Here is a 26,472-nt window from a genome sequence, read left to right as displayed (position 1 = left end):
AACAAGGGTACTTTTTGACCTAAAAAGGACAGGGTCCAAAGCAACAAATGTCTACTGTACAGGGAACCCACCCCAGAATTGGAGACTTAATAACTGCTTCCTAATGAATTCCAATCCAGTAACTGGGTAATAAATAGGAACTGGCAATGCAGAAAAGTTTTGTATCTAGACAACATCCTAGATAGGGGGATTAGAAGGGAAAACAGAATTTATCAAAATAAAAAAACCGATATTAAGTATGATGAGAGCATAAAGAACAGAGTAGAATGCTGAGAGACTAGGCTAATAGTCTTAGCAAGGACTATAATGTGAAATACCCGATAAGCCTTTTGATAAGGAAGTAGGGCTTTATCCTAACAACAAAGAAAAAGAAGTCCTTTGAATGGTTTTAAAAAGGAAAATGACATGACTGAATCTTTATTTTAGAGCGGTCACTTTGACTGCCATAGATAGCATGGTTTAATGGATTCTTATCTAGTGTATAGTGAATTATAGGCAGGTTTCTGGAAAAATTAGAAACACTTTCAAACAAATAATAGCATAATATAAAGAAGATTTTGTTGATAAACACTTAAGTAGCATTTCCATAGAAATATGTGTTTTAATTTAGGCTGCTATGACAAAGTACCATAGACAAAGTGGCTTATAAACAACAAAAGTGATTTCTCACAGTTTTGGAGGCTAGAAGTCTGAGATCCCTTTTATAAGGGCACTAATTTCATTCATGAGAGTGCCACCCATATGACCTAAGTACCTCCTCATACCATCACATCACGAATGAGGGTTTCAGCATAAGAATTTTGGTAGAATACATTCATTCCATACCAGTATGATTCTTAAATTATGATTTTACTTTCTAGGGCTTTGAAGGAAGTATTTAAAAATCTGTTTACGAGAGGTTTCAGTCATTATGATCGTCAGCTTAGAAATGATATGTTAGTGATCACTACAATTATTGCTCAAAATCCTGGAGCACCAATGATTGTAAGTATGAATCAATTGCATCAGTTTTAATTGTGGCAGTGGTGGGCATGGGGGAAGACTCCTAAATTATGTTGTAGTATTCGTGTGCATGTATTTTGTACACTGTCATGATGGTTACCAGTATACGTGCATAGTATCCCTCTGCCAGTTCTTCTTTGCATTCTTTTGGGAGTTTGGCATCCTCCTCATATTTTATGATGTTTGTATGTATTTGCCACTTAGTAATACTTGTCATACCTTCCTGATGATTCAGATTTCTACCTGGTATCATTTCTCTTTTCCTAAAAGAACTTAATTTCTTATAGTGCCAACCTGCTGGGTGCTGGCAACAAATTCTCCTAGCTTTCTTTACCTGAAAATATCTTTAATTCATCTTAATTCTTGAAGTCTTTGCTCACCGAATATATTAGTAGAACTCTGTATGGAAAAAAGTTTTTCTTTTGGCTAAAAGTTAAAAGATAATATACCACTGTCTTCTGACCTCCGTTGTTTCTAATGAGAAATATTCATTATTTCAAATCACTGTTTCTCTACATACAATCTATCATTTTTTCCCAATGGCTGTTTTCAAGATTTTTGCTCTGTCTTTGGTTTTCAGCAATTTTATTATGATGTTCCAAGGGTGATCTTTGTATTTATCCTGGCTAGGGTTCATAGAGCTTCTTGGATATGTAAATTTATCCAAATTTGGAGAATTTTTGCCATTAGTTTGTCAAGTATTTTTCAGCCCCATTCTCTCTCTCCCTTCTTCTGGGACTCCAATTACTCATATGTGTAGCCTTTTGATATTGTCCCACAGTTTTCTGAGGCTTGTTCACTTTTTCAATGATTTTTGTCTCTGTTCTTCAGATTGGATAATTTGTGTTAGTTTATATATTTAAATTCACTGATTCTGGCTGAACACAATGGCTCATACCTGTAAATCTAGCACTCTGGGAGGCCAAGGCAGATGGACTGCTTGAGTTCAGGAGATTGAGATCAGGCTGAGCAAAAGTGAGAACCCATCTCTACTAAAAATAGAAAAAGTAGCCAGTGTTGTGGCAGATGCCTATAGTCCCAGCTACCTGTTGGGCTTGCTCAAGCCCAAGAGTTTCGGGTTCCTGTGAGCTATAACACCACAGCACTCCTCTACCCAGGGCAACAGAGCTCTCCTGTGGCTAAGTGAGTAGGGTGCTGGCCCCATATACCAAGTGTGGTGGGTTTGACCCTGGTCCTGGCCAAACTGCAACAACAAAAAAAAAAAAATAGCAGGGCATTGTGATGGGTGCCTGTAGTCCCAGCTACTCAGGAGTCTCAGGCAAGAGAATAGCCTAAGCCCAAGGGCTGGAGGCTGCTGTGAGCTGTGATACTACGGCACTCTACTGAGGGCGATAAAGTGAATAAATAAATAAATAAACAAATAAATGTAAAAATAAATTCACCGATTCTTTTTTTTGTCATCTCCATTCTGATGTTAATCCCATCTAGTATGGGTTTTTTGTTTTTTTTTTTCAGATATATTTGTCAGTTTTAGAATTTACTTTTGATTCCTTTTTATAGTGTCTTTTTCTCTGCTGAGAGTTACTGTTTTTCTATTCATCATGAGTGTATTTACTGTGGATTCTGATCTACTCCTCTGAAGAGTACATTTTTACTTAATATTCTTTTTTTTTTTCGTGGATGGCAGCCTAATCTCAGTTCAGTTCTTCCAGCTGGGGACACTTTATTATTCCCTGCATATGTATGGTTCAAGCATCAGCCAGAGATTTAGGAAGAGTTTGTACACAGAATTTGGGGTTATCCCTCCTTAGTTCTCTCCTGTATGAGATTTCTCCCTTCACTTTCCAGTGACTGTGGTTGCCTGTGTCCTCTGGTTCTTTAACCCTGAAAACCTCCACAGGGTTATTCAGTTTTAGCAACCTGATAAAGCACAAAAGCCAGTTTTTGAAAAATGGGATACGTAGCATCATTCCCTTCTTCAAAATCTTAACTCCCTTACGGTGTCTGCTTACACTTGGTTACAAGATCGTTGTTTTGTATTTTATTCAGAGTTTATAATTGTTATTGGCAGGAGGATTTATCTTATAGGAGCTCCTCATACATACTAGATACTGTGAGCCTCCCCACACTTGATAATATAAAAATCATTGAATGGAGGAATCGTAGAATAGAGATCTTTGGCAACAGTCTTCCCTCGTCAACCACATACTTTCTAGTTGTACTTCAAAGACCTGGCTGAGAAGGCCTCAACCCCCTATCATTGGATATCAGATGTTCCACACATGTGCAGAGAATTATAGAACTCATGCTGTGCAAATAGGAAAACAGTTCTACATGGCGTCCTCGTTAAGAGTGCAGTTCATAAGTAAACTTGGAGTTTCTCTGGAAGTCTCTGGTCAGTTAGTAAGTTCGCATTACCCAATGCAGAGATGAATTTCATGAGCATGAGTCAAAGAAATGACATCTTCACCATTTAAAGAAACCATATGGATCCTTAAGTCATAGAAATGTAAAGCTACAATTTTAAAAGCCCAAGGATTGCTCCTGTAAACTTACCTTATGTTCAAAGTCCAACTAGAACATCTCTGTCAAGAATGAATTCCCTTTTGCTGAAATATTCACTACTTTGGTCATTCTTCAGGGCTTTTGATGTGGGATGGCAATTATGTTGTTATCACTTAGCCTAACATTTGACATAATTAGAATGATTGGAGAAGGGGTTGGGGCATTTAAGAAGAAATGCTTTTGAAAACAACTGGATTTTACTCCCTTATTGTGTCACTTGACGGTATAGCTAATGAATTACAAGAGTAATGTGTTTTCAGTTCTTACCAAATTTTAAACTGTATCTTGGAAAATATTCATAGAATAATGTAAAATATTTCTTAGAACCTACAGAAACAAGTACAAAATTAAATAAATTGTAAGTGTATCTGGCTATATGCTTTTTCTTTTTGTTTTATCACATTATTTTATTAATGTTTTATGAATCCAAACCAATGACAATTGGGAACTTTGATAAATGTACTTAAGTAGTAGATAAATTTTGGCATCTGTACTGTAATATCCATCTAATTAATCCATCTTTCTGCTTGTTTCATGTATTTCTATTAGGAATGTGGCTTTACCAAGGATTTGATACTATTTGCAACCTTTAATGAAGGTAAAAACCATAAAACTTTTAAGCTTTTTATGATTATCTTAAGGAATCTTGTACATCATTTTAGCTTTCATTTTACTGCTTCTCTTCCCTCACAGTTAAAAGTCAAAATACTTTGGTAAAAGGACTTAAGCTTTCTAATTCCTATGAAGATTTTGAGTTGAAGAAATTGCTATTCAATATAATTGTGATCTTATGTAAAGATTTACCTACCATCCAGGTAAAAAGTAATCAAAACAGGAAAATAAATAAAAATTGTCTCACTTTGTAGTATAACTTTAAAGTCCTAATTGCAAATCTTTTGTCAATTCATATCTTTACCTTAGAAAGTAACAAACTCTTACTGGCCTCAATTTTAGCATTTAAAATAGTTCTTTGATTATCTATTATTAAACAGTGAAATGCTTAAATTTAAACCACATAAACCAAAGAAAACAGTAGGCGAACCTAAGCATTTTGATTGGTGTATTTAGATCTCCTGACTAAGAGAGCATGAGAGGAAGAAAAATTTCACATAGGCTCATCCAACCTAACAGTCTGTCTCTTGATCGTAGTAACAAGGGATGGTTAGCATTAGCAAGAGGAAATCAATAACCTCAGTGATGCCAACCTTGGACTCTTATGAACCTTGAGCCTCCTTTTTCACCCCACAAACCAAATGTCTTTAATTTTTTTTTATTACCTATGAATTTACCTTAATATTTGATTTCCTACATAACAGCATGATGTAATTTAAAGAACACAGAATCTGAATTTCACTTCTGGATTATCACCTACTAACTACGTGACCTTGGAAAAAGCACCTAATCTTTGTGGAGTTCAATTTCTCATTTTGTAAAAGAGTGGTTATAATCCTTTGGCCCTGCTCACAGCACTGTCCTGGGGTTGCAATGAAGGCTTTATAAACTATAAAGTGATAGGATTATGTAATACTAACAGTTTCATTAGTTTACTTGTTGCATTGAGATTTCCTTTTAGTCCTAAAACTCTTTCAAGCTCTAAAGGATTGTCTTAAAAAAGAAGTGGAAATTCATTCTGTCAATATCATTACCAATAATCTAAAGGTAGAATAGTGTAATGGTAAAGGCTTTAGTTGCTTTAGTTAGGTGGAACCCAGTGCTGTCACTTTCTAGCTATATGACCTTGTATAGATTGGTTTCATTAGATCCCAGCTAGCTCAACATCTAATTTATAATATTGTTATGAGGATTTAAATGGGCTCACCATTTTCTTAGTAATGACACTGTGAGGAAAATACATTTTTTGAAATGCTCAGAAAAAGAGAAATTGTCTTTACAGTTATAACTTTGTTATTCTATCGAAGATATATATTATGGGTTGGGCATAGTGGCTCACGCCTGTAATCCCAGTACTCTGGGAGGCTGAGGCTTGTGGATTGCCTGAGCTCATGGGTTCGAGACCAGCCTGAGCAAGAGCAAGACCCAGTCTCTAAAAATAGCCAGGCATTGTGGCGGGTGCCTGTAGTCCCAACTACTCAGGAGGCTGAGGCAAGAGAATCACTTGAGCCCAGGAGTTGGAGGTTGCTACGATGCCACAGCATTCTACCAAGGGTGGACATAGTGAGACTCTGTCTCAAAAAAAAGGGAGGCGCCTGTGGCTCAAAGGAGTAGGGTACAGGCCCCATATGCTGAAGATTGTGGGTTCAAACCAACAAAAAAAAAGAAAGAAAGAAAAATAAAAAATATATACTATGTAAGACCTGTATGTACTTGCTGAAATAGCAAACAGAAAATCTTTTCATAAAATGTGGTTTATTATTGTAGTAGAATATTAAATAACTATTAAAATAATAGATATACAGAATAAATTGTTTAGAAATAAATCTTGATTAAACAACATTTTGTAGGCAACAGAGTCAAGTAGCACAATTATTGTGGTGAGCTTAAAGCACTTTGTGAGCAGTAGAATCAATAATTTTTTAATATCATATGTTTATGACCCAGTAATAATAGTGATAATGAATATGTGCACTACCATTTGCAGTTCACAGGGTATTTTAAAAACATTATCAATTTAATTCTCACAATAATGCTAGAATTCATAGTTATTTCTGTTTTCTCAACTCTAAATCTTACATTCTTTTTTTTTTTTTCTTTTTTTTTTATTGTTGGGGATTCATTGAGGGTACAATAAGCCAGTTACACTGATTGCAATTGTTAGGTAAAGTCCCTCTTGCAATCATGTCTTGCCCCCATAAAGTGTGACACACACTAAGGCCCCATAAATCTTACATTCTTTTCATGCAGACTAGTAAAAGATTTAGAAAAATTTATAATTGTTATTGTAAAAAAGTTTTTATAGAATAATGCCAAATAAAAGAAAATTAAACATAATATAGTATATGGCGTTTGATTCTCTAATGAACTATAAATATGAATTAATCAGAATTAGCTCTAATATTGATTTTGTTGTCATAATAGCTATACATTTTGTCTTATTTATATCGAAATGATGAATTCAGTAAAATTCTAAAATATTAGGAAAATAATTAAACATGGCTTGTGACCTGACATTTATTTAATGGAATGTTTGTATAAGTTCTGTTGTGTGTAGTTAAATATTTGCTATAGTTGTTTATTCTAACAAAACTGTTTTTTATAATATAAAAGTGAGTCCATGAGATGTTTGCTTTTTCAAAAAGGGGTAAGGAAAGAAATGCCAACAATTTATTTGATCCAAATTTCCTGCTCCTAGGTTTTTATTGTAAGTAGGAGCTAAGTTACATATATGAGCAGCATAGAAAAAAATTACATATACTTTATATTATTGTCAGCTAGAAAGTGCATACCTCAGGAAAGAGGATCATAACCAGCTGTTATTTCTAATTTGGGGTTTGTTTTTTTTTCTGGTTTTTTGGTACCTATCATAGATTGGAAATATTTAAGAAGGAAATAAAATGATCAATAAAACTTTGAAGTATTTAATTTTCTTAGATTAAATAATTTTAATTATATTTCTAACAAAGTATCTTTTGCCCTCTCTCCTAGCTGTTAATTGAAGGCAAAGTTGTTTCGGCTTTGCTAACCTATGTTAAAAAGCCTGAGAAACACAAAACAATTGAATGGTCTGCAGCACAGTATGAAGAATTACAACTGCATGCGATTGCCACTTTGTCATCAGTAGCTCCTTTATTAATAGAAGATTATATGTCATGCCAAGGAAATATCCGAGTCCTTGAATATTTAGAGTGGTGTGAGAGTGAAGGTGAGTGGCCCTTCAAGATTTGTGTCAAAATTCTAATCTATTATTTCAACTGAACTCTCAAGATAATGCATAGAAAAGGCAATAAAGTTAAATAGAAAATTTTTAAATGTAGACTGTCTTTTAAAATATTTTTATGTTTTAAGAAAAAAAACAGACTTCATTTGAAGTCAGACTTGAGTTGTAAATGTCATGCTATAATTGATACACACTTAAAAGAAATCATATATATCCTCTGATTTAATTTTTTGTAATATTAGTTGTAGCCAAAAATTATATTTAGGAAGGAAATAAATCCTAGTAATGTTTCAATGCATTCATTCATCAAAGGTTTATTGAATACCAACTAGTTACCAGATACTGTTTTAGCCGCCCAAAATACATTTATGGTTAAAATAAATAAAAACCCTTACTTACATGGAATTTAAATCTAGATTTCCAGCCATAAGTAAAGACTTTATATGTGTAGTCTATCAAATTAGCAGAATCCCAATTTGTGTTTTATTTTGGTTCTTAAAAAGGAAATAAGAAATGCATTCATGTTTTTAAAAAATTATGAGAGAGATACTGCTGCTTTTCTGGTAGTAATTTTGCTCTGGAAATAACTTTGTATGATGCATGTTCATTAGATCAAGACTCTCATTTATCCTTGAAGGAGGAAAAAAAAATTCAGCCTTTTTGTTCTCTCTTTTGACCTACGAAATTTAGTCTAGTTAAATTATTTTTCACTAAACAGAACAGTTCTTCTGTCTACCCTTAAAATTATTTATGTTTACAGAAGTCTGTAAGGCAATAGGGGAAATGCTGCCTAACAAGAGGAAGACTGTCCGTATGACAAAATCTCAGTGAAATACTAATCTACAAATTGAGGGAAGACCTTTACTACCCCGTAACTGATAAAGGATTAATATCCAGGTTTATAAAGAATTCCAACATATCAACAAGAAAATAGTAAAGAAGTGTCCAAATAGGGACTGCCACATCACAGAGAAACCCCCAAATTTCCAGAAAGCATTCAAAAATGCTCAATTTCCTAGGTAGTCAGGAAAACACAAATTAAGATAACAATGGACTACCATTTCACATTTAACAGATTTGGAGTAAAAATTATTTAGTCTTATCCATTGTATATATATGGGAAACAATTTGTCAACTTTAGCAAAATTCACTGTGATTTTGCTATGTGATTCTAGTGTTACCTGGAGAACATGAACCAGAATGTTTATCAGAACAGTTTTTACTAGTGAATGGATAAACTAGGATTCATTTATAAAATGAATGCTGAAAGCAACCAAAATGAATAATCTAGATCTACTTGTGACAATGTGAATAATTTACAAAACATAATGTTGAATAACAGAAACAAGTTGCAAAAGGTACAAACAATATGATACATTTGAGAAACTCTTTAAAACTCATATTTCTATTCTGGGAATAGAAGGAGGAAAAGGAAGGGATAATTTATTTCTCTAAAAAAAAAGAAAGCAAATATGACAAAATTTTAACATCTGTTTAAACTTAGTTATACATGTGATATACTGTTTATTAGAAATGTTTTTGTTTTAAATTTCTTGAGTTAAAGTAAATTATTATTCAATTTTTCTTCACAGATCCTTTCTTTAGTCATGGTAATAGTTTTCATGGTACAGGTGGCCGTGGCAACAAGTTTGCCCAGATGCGTTATAGTTTAAGACTCCTGAGAGCCATGGTCTACCTTGAAGATGAGACTGTAAACACAGATCTTTGTGAAAGGAGAGCAATTCAGCAAATGATAGGTAAAATATAACACGATAGTTTGCTAAGGGGAATATTTATAATACTACAGATTTTGTTTGAAATATTTTTCTACAAATTTACTTTGCTTTCTTTTCTTTTCTTTTTCTTTTTTTTTTTTTTTTTAAGAGATGGAGTTTTGCTGTGTTGCCTCAGCTGGTCTCAAACTCCTGATTGAGGTACCCTTACACCTCAGCCTCCAAAAGTTCTGGGATTACAGGCTTTAGTTCTAGGATTCTCAGCTCTTATGACTGAGAAACTCCTGAATATTTTCTTGATTTTTGTTTCATATTGAAACAAGCATCATATTCATTAATCCTATAAACATTTGTTTCCCTAATTCAAGTATCGTTTCATTTAGAATTATCTTTGTTTTTTTTTTTTATTGGCTATTGTTATGTTTCATTCTTTTAGTAATAAGGTCACCACTTTTGGCACAGCCTGAGCCATTTTAAAAGGGGTAACATTACATTTTCCAATGCATGTGGCATGCCAGAATGCTGATATATATAGGAATATACAGAAGCGTTTCTTTTCTGATATGAAATATCAGAATATCTTTGATTTTCAACTTACAATTGACTGTATTAAGTCACTTTATGCCCTAAAACAAGTACATGTAGTCCCAGTGTAAAATTCAGAACCTTTAAATAAAAGCTGCTTTACCTTTATTTAAAAAATAGACTCCCAGCCCTTACCTTTCCTTAGCTTCAAAAAGAGCTATTTTAATCATTCATAGACAGTAATTACGTCACAAGTAAATTATATACTCTGCTAGATGTTATCTAATTACGAATGTCTACTCAAGAATCCTTCTACCTGTTAAGTGAAAGTAAGTGCCTACTTTTGCATCGTTTGTAGAGTGGAATGCCCTCCTGTAAGATAACTAGTAAGAAAAAAGAAGTATATTGAAAAAGGACCTTGGTAAAGACATTTACCTTCTTACTGAGTTTGCTTAGGATGACCAAATCTGAAACTACTCTTTATCACTCTTGTGCATATTCTGTTGCATAAAACTCAGTCTTTTTTTTTTTTTTTTTTAAGATAGAGTCTCACTGTGTTGCCCTCTGTAGAGTGTTGTGATGTTACAGCTCACAGCAACCTCAAACTCTTGGGCTCAAGCGATTCTCTTGCCTCAGTCTCCCAAGTAGCTCGTACTACAGGCATCTGCCACAACATCCAGCTTTTTTTTTTTTTTTTTTATTGTAATTGTCATTGTTGTTTAGCAGGCCCGGGCCAGGCTTGAACCTGCCGGCCCCCGTGTACGTGGCTGGCTCCGTAACCACTGAGCTATGGATGCTAAACCAAAATTCAGTCTTAAGGTCCTAGCTTAACAGAAGGAAGACCTCAAAATGTAATTTTTTCTCCACTATGTCCAGGAAGAAATCTTAATCCTACCTGGACTGGGGGAGTAGAGTAGGGAAAATAAATAGCAATGTTTCATTTCTTCTTAGAACCTTTCCTCTTTAATTAGAAAAACACTGTTCTCTTTATCATGTTGAGTTCTTGGGGGCAGGGACCTTATCTTAACTGAGTCTAACACAGTTTTATAGCAGTAACATGCTCAATGAGTAGTAATTACATTTTAAAAATAAATGTTTATACACTTTCTATGTAGGTGCTAGGTTTACAAATGTGTATAGAGCAGGACACTGGGGACCTTGCCCTTGATAAGAACAAAAGAAAATATGTATAATATAGAAAGATAGCATATGTTACCCAGCACCATCAGTTGGGCACTTATGAGTAATACAGAGAATAAATGTTACAGAATTAAGAGCTGTGGGTAATTTTTTAAGGTGAGCAGTCTTAATAGGATTCTGTGAGGGTAAGGGCAGTTTCAAGAGGGAAAAAAAAGTGGCTCGGCACCTGTGGCTCAAGCAGCTAAGGCACCAGCCACATACACCTGCGTTGGTGGGTTCAAATCCAGCCTGGGCCCACCAAACAACAATAATGGCTGCAACCAAAAAATAGCCAGGTACCTGTGGCCCTAGCTACTTGGGAGGCAGAGACAGGAGAATCACTTGAGCCCAGGAGTTGGAGTTTGCTGTGAGGTGTGATGCCACAGCACTGGCAACAGCTTGAGGCTCTGTCTGCAAAAAAAAAAAAAAAAGGAAAAAATGGGGGAGGTAATACCTTTTCAAGCAGTGGAATAGTATGAGCAGAGACAGGGTGCTAAAATATGCATGATGTGCATGTGTTCAAAGCTAGTTTAAGTGAAGCCAAAGTTTTATGAATGATAGGAAATAGTTGAGGTATATAGTCAGAGGCCAAGCTGGAGAGTTTAGAATGACTGACAATAGTTTGAACTTCATCTTCTTTAGCCACAAGGAGCAAAAAAGGTTTTGATCAGTGGGATCGTGTGTATAAATTTGTGTTTTAGGAAGAATTTTGAAAAAATAGAATGATTCAGAATAGAACAAGGAGAGATGGCAAAGATGGGGAGTTAAAGGATGCTTAAATATGGAGCAGATAATTCAATATTAACTTACTGTGTGTTAGAACAGGGAAAGTTTCATGTCTGCCCCCCAGTAGGAGGGAGAATGAGATGATCTAGAAAGGAGAAGCAGACCTATAGCTAGCAGGTTGGATTCCTAGAAGATGCTCCTGATAAAGGAACATAGGCCCCTCTGGAATGGCTCTGCACTAGGCCTGCAGCAGGCTAAACTAGCCTCCCTAGGGTCGGATCCCCTACCTGTGATTTATTCTAGCGGAACCAAGAATAGTCCCTCAGGGTCAGCTGGGGAGATCGGCTGTGATGTCCATGGCCCTTCTACTTTGAAATATAGCTTTATACTTTCCTACTAATGACAGAGGAAAAAAATGACTTTTGTTTCTCATTTAAAAGTTAAAGAAAAATTCCCTTGGGGGCAAAATTTATCATGATTATCATTTCATTGGTGTTAGTGGCTGTTGTTAAGTCCTTTTGATTTTGATAGAACCAAGGAGAGGTTTTAAAGGGCAGAGTATACTGTTACCTAAAGTTGTTGAAGACGACTTCAGGTAGACATAATGAGAAGATGAAGAAAGAAATAACCAGGATAGAACACATAGTAGAAAGGTGGTCTGCCCCTGCTTACCTTGTTAACTCTGAGGACAGGAAGAGATGAAGTAAACTACAATCCAGTGTTTGGGGCAGATATTTGCAAAAGCACTCATCTCTCATGAAACTGCATATTTTTAAACACAGTTTGCTGGGCAAAGTATCAGGTTGTTAGGACATCTTTTAATGATACTCCGTTACTTCTGTACTAGAATTTCTATATAGGTGGAACTACTGATTGTATTGGAAAATTTTGTAAAGGTGGTGGTACTGATTTTATTAAAGATGAAGGAATCCATTTATCATCCTCTGTCCACAGCTTCTAGGTTACTATACAAAAAAATATCTAAAAGAGTTCCTCTAACTACAGAAATTTTTAGAAGGGATTTCCAAACAGTAACTGATCAAAATTAAGAGTGTCCAATAAATTTGTTTTTTAAATTTTTTCATACCAGGAATCTTTAAAAATATAATGAGCAAGTCTAATGAAAAAGAAGAGCCAATTATTTTGGAAATTCAGTCTGATATATTGCTTATTTTATCTGGTCTTTGTGAATATCATATTCAGAGAAAGGTATGTATGCCCGTAAAAGTTTTGTTCAGCCTGCTGAGTCACCTAACACAATAAATGTTTTTTTAGTAAGTACCCACAATTTTTTTTTATCTTGGGAAAGTTTAATTTAATTTTTTTAATAATTAGAGTATAATTATATATAGTAAAAGATACATATTTTAAATAGTTTGATAGATTTTGATGAATGTGTACACCCATTTAACTAATACCGTAGTTAAAATATATTAATGGAATATTGCCATCTCACTATAAAATTGCCTCATCCCCTTAGCAGCCATCCCCCCACCCACCTCCAGACAAACCATTTTTTTTTCCTATTCCTATAGATTGGTTTTGCATATCCTTTAATTTTATATGAACGTAATCACATAATATTTATTCTTTGATGCCTGGTTTCTACCATCCACCATCATATTTCTGAAATATGTCCATGTGTTTGCATGTATCAATCATTAATTGCTTTTTATAGTTGAATAGTATTCCATCATACGAATATATCAAAATTCATTTATCCATTCCTCACAATAGGCACTTGGGTTGTTTCCATTTGAGACTATTATGAGTAAAGCTTTACTGAACATTCTTATACTACTCTTGTTGTGGACATAATGCTTTTGTTTCTCTTGGGTAAATACCTAGGAATGGAATTGATATATCATAAAGTAGGTGTGTATTTATCTTTTTAAGAAACTGTCAGTCTTCCAAGGTGGGCTGTATCATTAAAATTTTGAGTTTTTAATTGCATTCATACCTAAAACTAAAAGTTAGAGCAAGATCTTAATTCTCTTTGACCTTTTTTAGCTTAATTTAAATAGCAAGAGACAGAATTGGAAAGATTACCAAAAATGATGAAAATTTCAATAGATTTTGCTAAGAGACCATAGCAGCGAATGCATGCTTGGCTCCAAATTTTGATGCAAATTCTTATATTCTACCACCCTGTGTCTGTGCTCTTCTGGAAAAAAAAAATAATAATAATAATCTTGCTTACTAGGAACCAGAACTGAGCATGACAATGAGAACAGTAGTTGGTAAAGGAAAAATATTAACTGGTAATAACTGCATATAAATTACTAAAGGTTTTACCTACCATTTATGTACTTAATTCTCTCTGGGGATCATATGACAATTATTCATGATAGCTAAAATATCTAGTATTGATCTGATGTGACGCTAGACTGTGTTTATCATAACATGGAAGAAAATAATGGGGCAAGTTGTATGGGTTATTTTTAAAAAGAGAGAGGGAGGGAAACAAAAAAATCTAAAGGGACATTAAGCTAGCATTTTGTTAATGCCCTCTCTTAAAATGATTAGCTTCGCAATAATTTGTTTTAAATTCCTGAGAACAAGTGAATTTTCAAAATTGTATTAAAATACTATTTTCCTAACAATTTTGCTATATTTCTCTGGTGAAAAAAAATTTAGGGGACAGGATAAAGTGGGGAAAGAGATTATTTCAAGAAATAATTTTATACAAATCTCTTAAACAGGAAATTTTTGGAACTGAAGGAGTAGATATAAGTCTTCATGTGATGAAAACAGACCCCAAGAAGTTACAGAGTGGCTTGGGCTATAATGTGCTTCTTTTCAGTACATTGGATAGCATTTGGTGAGTATTTCCATAACCAAGTTAGGTAGAATCCTGGTACAGTTGTGCATCTCTTAACAACAATGGGGAAACATTCTGAGAAACATGTCCTTAGGCGATTTCATCTTATGCAAACATCATAAAGCAGATGTACACAAACCTAGGTGGCACAGCCTACTACACACTGAGGCGGTATAGCCTACTACGCATCTAGGCTGTGGTCTAGGAAAGGGACACAAAATACTGACCCCAGAATATTTGCAGTTCTTGAGAGGAACAGAGATTAGCCTCTGTTACTATTGACCATTCCCACCAGCAATAACTTGTTTAGCCTGGAAAACAATATAAGTAGCCCTGGCAGCAACTTCATTCCTTTACTCCATGTGAGTGGCACAGGCCTAAGCAGGCACTTTAGCAAATACTCTGAACTGAAAAGATGAGATGTAATCAAGAATCATCATACATTTGAGGTACATCAACGCCATGAAAGAGAGACCATAAATGGATAAACTTTGAAGAAATAGTTACTAGAACAACCAGAGATCTTTGAGAACAATTAATATCATGAAAGCAAAGAAGAACATTGCATTACACAAAGGAAACGGGCAGTTATTAAAAAGATTTAATTGGTATTGATTAGAAATAGTTGAAATTAATCTGTATTGGTGAAGTTTCTTGAGTTCTATATAAGTAACAGCATTAACTACTTGATTTAAGGAAGTGAAGGAAAAAAATATTCTTGGAAAATGCTTAGATAAAAAGAAAACTGGCTGGGTGTAGTGCCTTACACCTGTAATCCTAGTAGTCTGGGAGGCCAAGAAAGGAAGGATCACTTGAGCTCAGGAGTTTGAGACTAGCCTGAGCAAGAATGAGACCCTACCTCCACCAACAATAGAAAAATTAGCCAGGCATGATGGCACACACCTGTAGTCCTGGCCAGGGGGAGGCTAAGGCAGGAGGATTACTCACGCCCAGGAGTGTGATGTTGTGTCAACAAAGATGATGCCACTGCACTGTAGCCTAGGGGTCAGAAAGAGACTCTCTCTCAAAAACAAAAATGTACAAATTGAGTTTAATAATAAAGGTTTATCAAATCAATGACTTTTTTTGCATTTAAGGTGCTGCATCTTGGGATGTTATTCCTTAGAGGATTACTTTCTTGAAAAGGAAGGCATTTTTCTCCTTTTGGATTTATTGGCAGTAAGTATGGTTATAGCAATTGTAAGATAAAAGATAAATATATCTCTATTAATCTTTTCCAAACTGAGAACCACAGAACACTATTCTATAAATAAATTTGTCCCCAAATCATGTACAAATATATTATTTAAACAAAATCCCTCCTGGAAATTCATAATACACCAGCATAGTAAGGGCTCTGACAGGTTCTGCAGTTAAGAAATCATTTTTCCTGAGGTCAGTGTTCCCAAATACACATACACGGATAATTTGTTTTTTCTTCATACTCCATCAACCTGTTAAGAAATAATTTGTGAAGAGCTGGACTGACTATATGGAAACCTATATTCATTTGTTAATAACTTCTAGCTACTTTTTCTGATACTAAACCTTAAAGGCCACATTAGACAGGAGGATTTTAAAGAACTGTGTATAGCGGGTTCAGAGGTAATGTGCAGTGGTCTAATGTGTCCTGGACCACCATGTTGCAGACTGAGCAGGAGTGGACATGCAAAGCCCTCCAGGAAAGGGAGTTGCCATCTAGACATCTAGACGCTGTGAAGAATGTAACTGCCTACTAGCCTCAATTCTAAGTGGGGGCCACAGTCAAGATGACATAGGAGGAAATATAATTTTGTTTCAACAAAAAATTATTTTTTGGCAGTTTTTTTTTTTTTTTTTTTTTGGCTGTGGCCGGGTTTGAACCCGCCACCCCGGTATATTAGGCCGGTGCCCTACCCCTTGAGCCATAGGCGCTACCCTAAAAATGTTCTTTTTGAGACAGAGTCTCATTTTATTGCCCTCGGGAGAGTGCCGTGGCGTCACACAGCTCACAGCAACCTCCAACTCCTGGGCTTAGGTGATTCTCTTGCCTCAGCCTCCTGAGTAGCAGGGACTACAGGCACCTGCCATAATGCCCAGCTATTTTTTTTGTTGCAGTTTGTCTGGGGCCAGGTTTGAACCCTCCACCCCCAGTAAATGGGGCCGGCACCCTACTCCTTGAGCCACAGGTGCTACCCTTGTTTCAATAAAATTTTGAGAGAGATTCTCATGCAGAGTACTAGCTTTGTCACTGTCCATGGTTTCCATTATTCTTGATTTTATTAACAGAAGAACAAACCTACTTTGATTTAATTAAGATGCTAAAATTATTTGTGTCCTTTAACTTCCCTGAAAGAAAATTAGTTCATTTGTGGTTTTGATTTCCTGATCTGTAAAGGGATGACAACGGTATATAACTCATTGCACTGTTGGAAGGACTAAACGAGTGATTGTGTGTATGTGCACACAATGTGCGTGTATACATATATAGTACATTGATTAAAATATTACGTAGCACATTATTGTTTTGTATTTACTATTACTATGAATATTATAATAAGATTCTGTTTAATGTCATTTAAACTGGTCAAGTTAGTTACAAATTACAAATATTCTTTAATGAGATATCAACTTCAACCTTTGACATTTGCTTCTTTCTCCTGAAAATGAAGTGTAGGAATATAAAAACTCAACTGATGAGGGTTCTACATACTATAATTCTGCTAAAATATTTATAAGGTGTGTAATGATAATAATTGCTAATAATGGTTAAATATTATCGAGAGCTTACTATGTGCCAGGCAGTCTTATATAACTCACAAAAACCAACCCTTTGCTGGTGATATTATCTTTCATTTATAAAAGGAAACGGATAATGTTTACACTTCAAATGAAAGGTTTTTTTTTTTGTTTTTTTTGCTATGTTCAGTTACAATAATACTATAAAAGTTAATAACAAAATTTTTTCACATAGAATTATTATTGTATAGAGCCCAGTGCTTTAGATGGAATTTTCTGTACCTAAATTTTGGTTTCCTAAAACGAGTGAAAATAAAGGAAATATTCTTAATAATAAGAGAATTATTCTTGAATGCTTAAGTATTCTTTTATGGATGCTAATGATCAAAAACCAAAATTATATCTCGTTTTATTTTCATATGTGCCTGTCATTGCCAGTTACCATTAGTATTATCTTAATAATAAAGAGATTATGATTAATATAAATCTTTTTATAAACCTTAATAAAACATATTAATGGGGAAAGATCCTGTAATTACAATACTGTTGACCTTACTGTACTTAAATTGAACATCTCTTATTTTTCCAAATGTCTCTGCTCCATCTCAACCAAATCAATTAAATTTTTGGTCATGATATTTTATGGCTACTTAAGAATTATATTTAATCTTTTTCTTTTTATTCTTTTTAATTTTGAGTATTTGAAAATGTTCTCATTATATGGGTATCTTATTTTAACAGATTGTGCTGACTCCAAGTTTAGAAGAAACTTAATAATACAAATGTTCTGCTTTTTTATTAAGGTAATAATCCTTAATACTTATTGAAACTTTTTTCCTTTTCAATTTCTTTGCTTAAGTTGAACCAAAAAAAATTCTGTAATCTAATACTTGGAATAATGGTTGAATTTTGTGATAATCCCAAAACTGCGGCTCATGTCAATGCATGGAGAGGAAAGAAGGATCAGACAGCTGCTAGTCTTTTAATTAAACTGTGGAGAAAGGAAGAAAAAGAACTAGGAGTAAAACGTGATAAAAATGGGAAGATCATTGGTGAGTATATTTATAATTGTTTAGAAGCAATTAGATGCATTTTTTAAGAAAAGATATTTAAAAGGTATTATTAGGAAAGCATGAGGACTTTCACCCCTTAGTCTAAAGTTATTTTCACTAGGGTTTAAAGAACTTACTCTCATAAATTCTGAATAACTGGAAAAAACCGGGGTAAATTAGTAGTAGGCTCATATTTATATAGAATATTTTCTAGAAATGGTGTTTGATTATATTCATTAACTCTAAAAACTGATAAGAGTTTCTAAAGAAGTTTCTTTGGGTTCCCTGCTTTTAGCAATTGATTTAGTAGTATTTTATTTACCAATGAAATTTTAGGTTGTAAATAGATTGCTAAAAAATAATTTTATAGCATTTTGTACATTTCTATTGATTAAATTTTATAAAATTTTTATGTGAAAGAATAAATTGTTTTCAAGATAAAAATAAACCAAAAGTTTATAAATTTTAATTACTAGGTTCCAAATTAATGAGTCCTAACTTATCAGAATTATCAGAATTTATAGTTCATTTATTTACATATTCTATAATGCTACATTACAGTTTCTAAACCTTTTAAGATTCTTTTGATTTCATCTAAACTACGGTATTATTTATTTTTAAATGAAAATACTTGCCCTCCTGCTAATTTGTACCTTCAGTCCATTTTCATTATTTTTGAGTTTTGATCTATGGCATGAGAAATTAGTTTTATATTTATAGCATAATATATAGTAGCAAAAAAGCAAAGGATGTAATATCATTGTTAAACTAACATTATTCAATCTCTGTACCTCAAAATTTAAGAAGTTATTTACATAAGTATTTTACTTTTAAAAAGAAATTTTGTGAAATTTTTATATTTTACATAAATAATAAAAATTAAAACTTTATTTTAGCACCAAGTGGAGAAGAAATTATTGGTTATGGTTTTGGAAAAGAATAACCATGTATATATAAGGCTTGATTTTAATGCTATAATATTTTTGTATTTTTGTTATCTAGACTAAAAATTTCAAAATTAAGTATTTATTTACTACAGTTTTTATCATTCCCTTCTATGTTTTCATGATATCCAATGATTAGATACAAAGAAACCTCTATTTACTACTTTTCAAGAAGAGCAAAAAATCATGCCACTGCCTGCTAACTGCCCATCTGTTGCAGTGATGGATGTTTCTGAGAACATCAGAGCAAAAATTTATTCTGTGTTGGATAAACTAGGTAAGAAGTTCCTCCTCAAATTCGTAAGAACCTCTCTGACATTTTTTTGAGTTTGCTGAATGTGCACATTGATTTTGCTTTGGAGTCCATTTTTCAAATATATTGAACAGAAGTTTCTTTATACAGAGTAATTGATGTTCCATTGTTCCCTCAATTCCTAAACCGCACCCCTGAACAATCACAATCTCTAGATGTAGAGCCCAGGCATCCATCATTCTTCAGCTTCTGAAAGTAGGATATCATTGTCTAACCACAAGACAGAAAGAATGATTCCTCTTCTAATAACCAAATAAAGAGGACCTGGCAGAGATTTGTTATGGGGATGCCTGCTCACAAACTACTCACAGAAGTAACTTTCATAAATCAAGATGAAATTTAAAGTAACTATTTGCATGTGTTTTTATAATAAATATATGCCTCTTGGAACTTATTCTGTTACAGTAATTCTGTCTTTATAATTTTGTTTAGATTTTGAAAATTTACCTGGCCTATCTACTGAAGATTTTGTCACCCTCTGTATTATACATAGATATCTTGATTTTAAAGTAAGTACCTTTTTAATAACATTATTATTAAAACCTCAAAAATTTTAAAGAAAAACCTAGTGTACAAAAAAATTATTTGGGAAATAACAGATCTATTCACAGTTATAAACAATGATCCACATACTGTGTAGTTTTTATTTTCCATTTTGCAGCTGTTACTGTTAAAGAAATATACCATTAATTGATTGGGTATTTTTCATGGGATAAGATTTTACCCAACTTAGTTTATAAAAGAAGATGTACAAACTGAGAGAATGCCAGGAAGGCTATGTTAACCAGTGTGATGAAAGTGTGTCAAATGGTCTGTGAAGTTAGTGAATGATGCCCCATGATCATATCAATGTACACAGCTGTGATTTAATAAAAAAATTATAAAAATAAATTTAAAAAGATGTATATTACTGACATAAAGCTATTCAGAAGCCTGACAGAATTTCTAGAATATAATTTCTTCTCTTTGGAAAACATTAGGATTTGAAATTAAATAGGTATTAATTAAAAATAAATTATTAATACTTATTAAAGTGTTATTTTATCATAACTTTATGTCACAATCAAATCTCAATTAAAGGATATTAGGTTTCTTGCCTTGCTGGTTATGTTTTCATCAATAAATACATGCTTTTGAAGCTTCAGGTAAGCATTCTCCTTCTAATATTGGTACTATGTATTTGAATATTGTAAATGAATAAATCTCTATTTTCAAATGAAAACAAAGTTGAATTTTATCCATATTCTAGATATATAAATTTTTCTCTAATTTTCAATAACATTAACTTGTAGGCAATCCAGAATATGAGATGGATCTGTCAGCATGATGGGACCATAGAGTTAAAAGCTTGAGATACAATTATAATCTTCCTTAGCTAAAAGATTAGGAGTAGGGCCCTATTGCTCATAGGTAGCTGTGTTTCATAATCCCCATGTTCATTCCTCTGCAAGTTCGGTTTGACCTAGCCTTCCGTACAGAGATTTAGGGAGGAAAGCAGCAACAGTTCAGAAAGATGACACAGTTTCTGCAGCCATGAAAACAAGATAAATTTAAGCCAAAGGACAGTGATGATGGCAGTGGACTTGATATGGGTAGTGGAGCCTCGTCCATGAATACCTTATCATTTAAAAACAGATGATAAATTATTTCCAAATACTAAAATATAGCTGTTACCCTAAATCGTCCCCATTAGACTTAACTTACTCCCAAGAAGTAATTTAGGAAAACCATAACTGTTAGCAGGAGTGACCACCCACATGTAAGATTACTTAAAATTCTATCATTTATTTTTGGTTAATTTAACTTTGTTAAACCTAAACTTTGTTAACAGATTGGAGAAATATGGAATGAAATACATGAAGAAATAAAATTGGAAAAGTTAAGACCAGTGACTACAGATAAAAAAGTTTTAGAAGCTATTACAGCAGCATCAGAAAACATTGGAACGATGGTTGCTTCTCTGCAAAGTGAGATGATCGAAAGCCAAGCACGCCAAGATGTACTAAATGAACAAAAAATATATGCAAAAGTAAGCCATCTTGCAGGGGTTGGGATTGAAGAGAGGTTGGTTCATGGATACAAAAATATAGTTAGGTAGAAGGAGTAAGTTCTAGTGTTTGAAAGTACAATGGGGCAACTATAGTAACAATAAGTTACTTCAAATAGCTAGAAGAGAAGATTGATATGTTCCCAACACAAAGAAATGATAAATGTTTGAAGTGATGAATATCTCAATTATCACATGTGTATCCAAATACCACATGTATCCTATACGTACAACTATTATGTATCAATTTAAAAAGTAAGTCAGAGGGCGGCGCCTGTGGCTCAGTGAGTAGGGCATGGGCCCCATATACCGAGGGTGGCAGGTTCAAACCCAGCCCCGGCCAAACTGCAACAAAAAAGTAGCCGGGCGTTGTGGCGGGCGCCTGTAGTCCCAGCTGCTCGGGAGGCTGAGACAAGAGAATCGCTTAAGCCCAAGAGCTGGAGGTTGCTGTAAGTCCTGTGACGTCATGGCACTCTACCGAGGGCAGTAATGTGAGACTCTGTCTCCACAAAAACAAAAACAACTTAAAATAAATAAAAAAAAGTAAGTCAGAGATACCATAGAGGCATAAGATAATTATTTCAGTGTATAGGGCAGTGTCTGTGGCTCAAAGGAGTAGGGCACTGACCCCACATGCCGGAGGTGGCGGGTTCAAACCCAGCCCCGGCCAAAAAAAACAACAAAAAAAAAAAAAAAGAAAAAAGAAAAGAAAAATAATTTCAGTGTATAAACTAGATTAAGTTATCCATAGAACTTGTCTTATTTGCAAATGTTTCGGCCTGGAGTTATTCTGTGGTTTTCTCTTACAGTTACTTTCAGTCTCTGTGCTGTTTTAAAAGAAACCACGGAGTTAAGAGCTTGAAATTCCTTTGCTATATTCAATACTGTTTTGTGGCACTGTAATTTGAGTTTTACAGTCATTTTTTTTTTTTTTTGCAGTTTTTGGCCGGGGCTGGGTTTGAACCCACCACCTCCTGCATATGGGGCTGGCACCCTACGCCTTTGAGCCACAGGCGCCGCCCCGAGTTTTACAGTCTTAACATTATTAAAAAGTAAAGAGACACCTGAGACATTTTTATTTTTTGAAATAAGTTGTGGCCTCCTTAAATGTATAAATTTAACAAATTCTATCCAACTTTATATCTCTGGCTGGTTCAATATACGTAAATCTAAAAGTATAATTCAGCACATAAACAAATTAAAAAACAAAAACCATATGATTCTCTCAATTGATGCAGAAAAAGCTTTTGATAATATCCAGCATCCCTTCATGATCAGAACACTTAAGAAAATTGGTATAGAAGGGACATTTCTTAAACTGATAGAGGCCATCTACAGCAAACCCACAGCCAATATCGTATTGAATGGAGTTAAATTGAAATCATTTCCACTCAGATCAGGAACCAGACAAGGGTGTCCATTGTCTCCATTGCTCTTTAACATTGTAATGGAAGTTTTAGCCACCGCAATTAGGGAAGGAAAGGTGATCAAGGGTATCCACATAGGGTCAGAAGAGATCAAACTTTCACTCTTCGCAGATGATATGATTGTATATCTGGAAAACACCAGGGATTCTACTACAAATCTCTTAGAAGTGATCAAGGAATACAGCAGTGTCTCAGGTTACAAAATCAACATTCATAAATCGGTAGCCTTTATATATACTAACAATAGTCAAGCTGAAAAAACAGTTAAGGACTCTATTCCATTCACAGTAGTGCCAAAGAAGATGAAATATTTGGGAGTTTATCTAACAAAAGATGTGAAAGATCTCTATAAAGAGAACTATGAAACTGTGAAACTTAGTAAATGTAGAATATAAATGTCTTAACGCAATAACTAAGAAAATGCCAGGAAGGCTATGTTAACCAGTATGATGAAAATGTGTCAAACTGTTTATAAAACCAGTGTATGGTGCCCCATGATCACATTAATGTACACAGCTATGATTTAATAATTAAAAAAAAAAAGAAATAGCTGAAAATGTTAACAAATGGAAAAACATACCATACTCATGGCTTGGAAGAATCAACATTGTTAAAATGTCCATACCACCCAAAGCAATATAAAATTTTAATGCAATCCCTATTAAAGCTCCACTGTCATACTTTAAAAATCTGGAAAAAATAATACTTCCTTTTATATGGAATCAGAAAAAAACCTCAAATAGCCAAGACATTACTCAGAAATAAAAACAAAGCAGGAAAAATCACGCTACAAGACCTCAGACTATAGTATAAATTGATAGTGATCAAAACAGCATGGTACTGGCACAAAAAACAGAGAAGTGGATGTCTGGAACAGAATAGAGAACCAAGAGATGAATCCAGCTACTTACCATTATTTGATCTTTGACAAGCCAATTAAAAACATTTAGTGGGGAAAAGATTCCCTATTTAACAAATGGTGCTGGGTGAACTGGCTGGCAACCTGTAGAAGACTGAAACTGGACCCACACCTTTCACCATTAACTAAGATAGACTCTCACTGGATTAAAGATTTAAACTTAAGACATGAAACTATAAAAATACTGGAAGAGAGTGCAGGGAAAACCCTTGAAGAAATTGGTCTGGGGGAGTATTTTATGAGGAGGAACCCCCAAGCAATTCAAGCAGCTTCAAAAATATACTACTGGACCTGATCCAACTAAAAAGCTTCAGCAAAGTCAAGAACACAGTAAGTAAAGCAAGCAAACAGCCCTCAGAATGGGAGAAGATATTTGCAGGTTATGTCTCTGACAAAGGTTTAATAACCAGAATCCACAGAGAACTCAAACGTATAAGCAAGAAAAGAACAAGTGATCCCATGGCAGGCTGGGCAAAAGACTTGAAGAGAAACTTCTCTGAAGAAGACAGGCGCACGGCCTACAGACATATGAAAAAACGCTCATCATCTTTAATCATCAGAGAAATGCAAATCAAAACTACTTTGAGACATCATCTAACTCCAGTAAGATTAGCCCATATCATAAAATCCCAAGACCAGATATGTTGGCATGGATGTGGAGAAAAGGGAACACTTCTAACTTCTGGTGGGAATGCAAATTAATACATTCCTTTTGGAAAGATGTTTGGAGAACACTTAGAGATCTAAAAATAGATCTGCCATTCAATCCTATAATTCCTCTACTAGGCATATACCCAGAAGACTGAAAATCACATTATAACAAAGATATTTGTACCAGAATGTTTATTGCAGCCCAATTCGTAATTGCTAAGTCATGGAAAAAGCCCAAGTGCCCATCGATCCACGAATGGATTAATGAATTGTGGTATATATACACCATGGAATATTATGCAGCCTTAAAGAAAGATGGAGACTTTACCTTGTTCATGTTTACATGGATGGAGCTGGAACATATTCTTCTTAGTAAAGTATCTCAAGAATGGAAGAAAAAGTATCCAATGTACTCAGCCCTACTATGAAACTAATTTATAGCTTTCATATGAAAGCTATAACCCAGTTATAACCTAAGAATATGGGGAAGAGGGAAGATGGGCAGAGGGAGGGTGATTGGTGGAATTATACCTGCAGTGCATCTTACAAGGGTACATGTGAAACTTAGTAAATGTAGAATATAAATGTCTTAACACAATAACTAAGAAAATGCCAGGAAGGCTATGTTAACCAATGTGATGAAAATATGTCAAATGGTATGTAAAACGAGTGTATGGTGCCCCATGATCGCATTAATGTACACAGCTATGATTTAATAAAAAAAAAAAAAAAAGAGAGAGAGACAAGGTTGGACCCCATCCCTCACTCTATGATAGGACCTTACTGATATTCCAACTACAGGCATGTTACTGATTGGCTTCATCTTCACCTCCATTCTCAAAACCCTCACTGTGAGCATCCTACAATTACAGAGATGAAAGTCTCTGAGTTTAGCTATCAGAAAATATCAGGCTTTTTCCTAAAACTTGACACAGGTGGGAAACTGAACACATCATTTTTTTTTTTTTGAGCAAGTAAGTTATGTGGCTATTTAATTTAATTTGTGTCACATACCAGCCATGACACACAGTGGGTTTACTTCCTAGTGGCCTGGTGGTGCAAGGAGACTGAAGAAAATTATTAGTAGCAGTTATAGAATATTAATATGGAGAAATAATAGACACAGAAAAGAGATAGTTTTAAGAGCATCAGGGCTCGAGAGGCAGCACACACTTCTTTGTGAAGCTTTCAGTATGCTGTCCTGAGTATCAGGCTACCTCTGTATTTATTTCATATATCAGTGTTACAATCCTAAATCTCATGAAAGCAAGGCAAACAATGCCACCAAGGTTCTATGCTGCGCTTGCATTCCTACTAACTAGACTAACTCTACAGCTGATTACGTTAATTGCAAGGATTTACTTACTAGTTTTTACTGCTTCAAAGTGTAATGCTCTTAATGTAAACAAAGTCTCTTGATAAGGAAGCCAATCAGAGGCCGAGTCAAGGAGCAAGTCCTAGCTGACCCACAGTCACACACCACAGACATGATGTTTTAATACTGTGACAGTCCTGTGCCCAAACAGATAGACTCCTCCGGCCCAATCAAGGTGACAGAAGAAAAGAAACCTTTCTTCTCCTTATCTGGTCGGGAGCAAGTCTTCCTGAGCTGGACAAAGTTTAAAGAATTCACATTCTTAACTCCCCAAACCACTCCCTCAGAGCACACAGCGTTGCCCTGGCAGAAAGCAGCTTCCAGCCAGCTGCTGCGCTGCAGCTGCAAGTGGGGAGGGGATATACAATACGCCAGACTGCAGAAATATTAAAGTGACAGGATCTCGCACTTTGTGTTCTGAGCCTGGAAAATCAGTCCAAATTGAAATGCCCATAACTGTCTCCCTTTGTCCAGACTTTGTTTCCTATTCCTAATAATATTTCTAATCTACTAACAATTAATAATGGAATATTAGTTTCAAACTTATAAAATCATTATTACTAGCAATGCAAGCCCATCAAGATATGACTCCTCCCTTAGGTCTTCCCACATGCACCCTTCAAACTAGTCCGTAGATAAAAAGATGATGAAGATTCCCCACTCACTACTTCTGTTTTGT

General features: G+C 34.6%; 1 protein-coding gene across 7 annotated transcripts in view; it reads left to right on the top strand.

The window, feature by feature from the left end:
- CFAP69 (cilia and flagella associated protein 69) overlaps positions 1–26,472 on the top strand; it is a 65,151-nt gene that overhangs the window by 30,652 nt on the left and 8,027 nt on the right. For 6 of the 7 annotated variants that reach the window (XM_053553706.1, XM_053553705.1, XM_053553709.1 and 3 more), the window contains 12 exons: positions 861–984; positions 4,078–4,126; positions 4,222–4,343; positions 7,132–7,348; positions 8,956–9,120; positions 12,617–12,735; positions 14,229–14,347; positions 15,445–15,526; positions 17,925–18,117; positions 19,201–19,338; positions 19,807–19,883; positions 21,206–21,403. In XM_053553706.1, coding sequence (XP_053409681.1) covers positions 861–984; positions 4,078–4,126; positions 4,222–4,343; positions 7,132–7,348; positions 8,956–9,120; positions 12,617–12,735; positions 14,229–14,347; positions 15,445–15,526; positions 17,925–18,117; positions 19,201–19,338; positions 19,807–19,883; positions 21,206–21,403 — 1,603 coding nt within the window. The remainder of the gene's footprint in view (positions 1–860; positions 985–4,077; positions 4,127–4,221; positions 4,344–7,131; positions 7,349–8,955; positions 9,121–12,616; positions 12,736–14,228; positions 14,348–15,444; positions 15,527–17,924; positions 18,118–19,200; positions 19,339–19,806; positions 19,884–21,205; positions 21,404–26,472) is intronic. The other variant, XM_053553707.1, reaches the window with a different exon arrangement.

The sequence above is a fragment of the Nycticebus coucang genome, chromosome 11 (genome assembly GCF_027406575.1).
Source record: "Nycticebus coucang isolate mNycCou1 chromosome 11, mNycCou1.pri, whole genome shotgun sequence".
Taxonomy (NCBI): Eukaryota; Metazoa; Chordata; class Mammalia; order Primates; family Lorisidae; genus Nycticebus; species Nycticebus coucang.
The sequence above is the reverse complement of the archived record's forward strand: the minus strand, read 5'-3'. Positions and strand labels throughout refer to the sequence as shown.